General features: G+C 44.2%; 1 protein-coding gene across 1 annotated transcript; it reads right to left on the bottom strand.

Annotated features, from left to right (window-relative positions):
• Positions 1–1,705: 1,705 nt before the first annotated feature.
• On the bottom strand, positions 1,706–4,206 carry LOC308423483 (protocadherin gamma-A1-like; the record flags this gene model as incomplete). Its single annotated transcript, XM_080920178.1, has 1 exon — positions 1,706–4,206. One exon carries the CDS (start codon positions 4,204–4,206, stop codon positions 1,774–1,776), a length of 2,433 nt encoding a protein of 810 aa, XP_080776304.1. The 3' UTR covers positions 1,706–1,773.
• Positions 4,207–4,502: the final 296 nt, after the last annotated feature.

The raw sequence follows: 4,502 nt of genomic DNA, 5'->3' as shown, positions 1-4,502 counted from the left end.
CTTTTTTCTCTCCTGGGTGCCGCCCTCCAGGGTCTCATGTGGCCCATAAAATAGCTTAAAATTAAATATGTAGCTAAGGATGACCCCAAACTCCTGATTCTCTTGCCTCAGCTTCTTAAATACTGGTATTGTAGGCATATGCCACCATGACTAACTTTTATTGGTTCTGAAGTTGTTTGTTTAATGGCCCTTCAAAGGTGAGGTGGCAGTGTTGATCTGGATGACATAGTTCACAATGAACAGGGTTGCTGTTCACTGAATCTGTCTTGGTCTTCAGTTTGCAACAAAGAATCAGTACAGGAACTGGTGGGAAAGATATGCATCTTACTCCTGGATTTTACTTAGCTGAGGGCTCTCATTGTTGCTATTGGTTTCAGTCAACGAGCCATTTCTAGATCACCTATCTAGAGTGACATAGCTTGTCTGTGTTACACTGCTAGTCTTCAATCCTTGTTTAAATAGCTTTAGACAGACTTATCACTTCCTGGCCTATCTCTTGTCCATTTAGATATTGATACTTGTATGTTTACTCTTCTAACACTTTCCTGCTTTATATTTTATGTATCTGTTCAATTTGACAGAGCAGACATGAATTTACCCTCCCACAACACACTTCTTTTTTGAGACAGGGCCTCAATATGTAACCCTTGTTGACCTGTAACTAACTACATAGACCAAGGTGGCCTGGGACTCAGAGATACATGCTGGCTCTTAGATTAGTCTCTTAGAATAAAGGCATGTGCCACCACACTAGACACCTGCAAGATACTTCTTAAGAAGCATTAACATACGCTAATATGTAACATTTCTTGATTTGGTCATTTCCCCCTCATATATATGATTATATATAATTAATAATTAATGTAATGTATATGTATAAATACATAGTATAACATATTATATAATAATATAAAAAACAGCTTTAAAATTGTTTCCTAAGTTGCATGACAAAACTTTTGTCCATTTCATAAGTTACTTAAGAGGATAATTTTTTAAGCACACATAGAATATCTTTTAATGAGAGAGATTGTAGAACTAAGATGTTTAGCAACAGCATCATAACTTTTATAGATTATTATCATTTTATATTCACACAAGTAAAATTCTGACTTTTGGTTGGTTTTATCACTATTGCTTCTGAATAAGTGGATAGTCAATTAGAACAATGAAATGATATAGCCAGACATAAATGAAAAATAGGAGACAAATTTGTTTCTAATGCAGTTCTTTATGAAAGGAAACAGGCCTTCACACACACACTTCTCATCCTCACCACTCACATATGACTAAAGGCTCCTTCCCAAACTAGGAGTTTCTACTCTCCACCTTTTTTTTTCTTTTTTTGAGACTGGGATTTTGGGCATGTTTTTCAGCCCCAGAATGTTAATAGAAATCTAAAATGGTAGGGCATCTGTGTTGTGCCCACAAGCCTGAAATCCCGGCACTCCAGTAGTCTGAGGCATGAGAATTATAAACTTATAATCCACTTGGGATACAAAGTGAGTCCAAGGCCAGCCCAGGCATCTTATCAAGACCTTAACTGAAAATGGTAGAACTCACCTATCATGCATAAAAGCCCTTAGGTTTAATCTCCAGTGGCATGAAACAACAACAACAAAAAAAAACAAAACAAAACAAAAAAACAAAACAAAACAAAAAAAACCCCACCCCTAACCATTACTGGGGTATAATGGAATATACTATTTATAGGAAACAGTGAAAGCAAGTATGTAGAGCCATGAGTTATTTTCATTGATATATGTTATAAGGGCATTACAAGTTTACCTGAGAAAATATTTCCTCTTTATCTTCAAGCAGAGACTGGGGTGTTGACAGGAATTCCTTTTTCTCACAGCTCTCTTGGCTGATGAGTGTGTCGGCATAGTTGGGTTGTGGGAAGATCAAGTGGCTCTTTCGAGAGTCAGTTGTGAGTGAGATTTCATGGGAGTAGGTCTGTAGAAATGCATGCACCCCATCAACACCTACAAAGTTGGAGGCAGGCAGTCCCGCCAGTCCATTTGCTGCAGTCTGGAGCAAGCGTGAGGAGTACCAGTGTCGCAGCTTGAGCACCAAGAGCACTATTACAAAGGCTAGGAAGATGCAGGAGACTACAGCCACTGCCACCACCAGGTAGAGTGTGAGATCTGAATCCTGGGGATCAGCAGGGGTCCCGATGCTGCCCAGGTCAGCCAGGAGGTCAGGAATGCTGTCAGCCACTGCTATGGTAAATGTGACTGTGGTGGACAGAGGGGGCTGGCCGTGGTCCTGTACAGCCACCACTAGGCTCTGCTTCAGAGCATCTCTGTCCAGTAGGGTCCGAGCAGTGCGTACCTCGCCTGTGTGTAGCCCCACTGAGAAGAGTCCTGGCTCACTAGCCTTAAGCAGACGGTAGGACAGCCAAGAGTTCTGTCCCGAGTCTTTGTCCACTGCTACCACTTTGGTTACTAGGTAACCGGGCTCAGCAGATCGGGGTGCTAGCTCCACACCAGTGGAGCCATCCGTAGGGAGGACAGGGTACAGGATCTCTGGGGCATTGTCATTCTGATCTATCACGAAGAGACTCAGAGATACATTGCTGCTGAGTTGTGGGTTCCCACTATCACGGGCCATCACTCTTAGCTGCAAATCTCGGAACTGCTCATAGTCAAAGGACTGCAATGCATAGACAACTCCAGTGTCAGAATTGATGGAGAAATAAGAAGACGAAGGTACTCCCTGAATAGTGTCTTCTACCAGGGCATAAGTCACTAGTGCGTTCTCATTGTGGTCAGCATCCTGGGCCTTTACTGAGAAGATGGAAGCCCCTCTGGGGTTGTTCTCAGGAATGTAGACAGAATAGGAGTCCTGTTCGAAAACTGGAGGGTTGTCATTGATATCTGTCACTAGCACTGAGATGTGAGCTTGGGTAGATAGGGGTGGAGTTCCCTGATCTGTTGCTGTTATTGTAATGTTGTGCCTAGAGCTTTGTTCTCTGTCCAGTGTTCTTTCTGTTACTAAGCGGTAATAATTGTCGACTAACTTTTCTAGTTTAAATGGTAGGTTGCCAGGAATGGAACACGTGGTATGACCATTGTTATCAGCATCTTGATCATGCACACTGATCAGAGCAATTATGGTCCCAGGAGGAAAGTTTTCTGGTATTGTGGTAGTGACAGACGTGATTCCAATTTCTGGAGCATTATCGTTAACATCCAAAACAGTGATGAGCACCTTAGCTCTGGCCATGAGTCCAGCACCATCCTGAGCTTGAATTTCCATCGGATACACTTTGTATTCTTCAAAATCTAGTGGTTCTTTATTTGATAGTTCTCCTGTGTAAGAATCCAACTGAAATTTGCGGACCACACTGTGGTCTACGTTGTGAAAAGAGTAGGTTACTTTTCCATTAGCTCCCTCATCCGGGTCAGTGGCATTCACCTTGAGTAGCGGAGTGCCTAATGGGATGTTCTCAGGGACTCTCACGTGATACTCTGCCTGAGTAAATGCTGGTGGGTTGTCGTTCACATCTACCACCTGAACATGAATTTGCAGAGTCCCTGAATGCGTTGGGTTGCCGCCATCAGAGGCAGTGAGGACAAGGTAGTGGACAGCATCCTTTTCTCTGTCTAGAGGTCTCTGCAGAACCATCTCTGGCTGTTGTGGTCCTTCAGGTCCCTGTTGCACATCCAGGAAGAAGTGAGGGTTGGGGCTTAGCTGGTAGCTCTGAAGTGAGTTCATACCCACATCAAGGTCTTGCCCGAGAGGCAGAGGGATCCTGGTACCTGGGGTCGTTATTTCACTCATTTTTAATTCTAGTTCTTCTAACTGGAATTGGGGAGTGTTGTCATTAATATCAATGATCTCTACTTCGATAGGGAGAAGCTTCATTTTATCCTCCATAAGGATGTTAAAGCTCACGACACAGGGCGAGCTCTGAGCGCACAGCTCTTCCCGGTCTATCCTGCCTGCGGTGACCAAGCTGCCGCTTTGCGGGTTCAGGGAAAAAAGCTGCGACCTACCTCTGGAAACAATGCGGACCCCGCGCTCCACCAGCTCCTGGGTTTTTAGTCCCAGGTCCTTGGCGATGCTGCCCACGAAGGAGCCTTTGTCGGTTTCTTCTGGCACAGAGTATCGGATGTTTCCAGCCCCAGCTTCCAACAGTAGCTCCAGAGAAAGACACAGCAGCAGCAGCAGGCTCCAGCCGGTTAGCTTCTCTGGAATCGCCATTGCTCTCTGGCAGGGTATTGTTCCTCTGCTTTTCCAGGGTCTTCTTTACCTTAATATTTTGGATTATTACAGCAGAGAGCTGTCCAGAAATACGCTGGGCAGTCTCAGGCAGACATTTTCAATTTGGCAGGACGGAGAGTAAGAGTCACACGTTTCCCCTTTTATCCTTTTAAAACTGGGCGTGTGGTGTAGTGCATGTATCCCCCAGGTTGGTGAACAGCGGCGCCCAGAGTCCCAACAAGTTACTGCACTCCTTGAAAATGTCATCAGTTACCTCAAGTCCTGGTTTATTGTCA

This window comes from Micromys minutus (genome assembly GCF_963924665.1).
Source record: "Micromys minutus genome assembly, chromosome: 8".
Classification (NCBI taxonomy): domain Eukaryota; kingdom Metazoa; phylum Chordata; class Mammalia; order Rodentia; family Muridae; genus Micromys; species Micromys minutus.
This window is presented reverse-complemented; position numbering and strand designations above follow the sequence as displayed.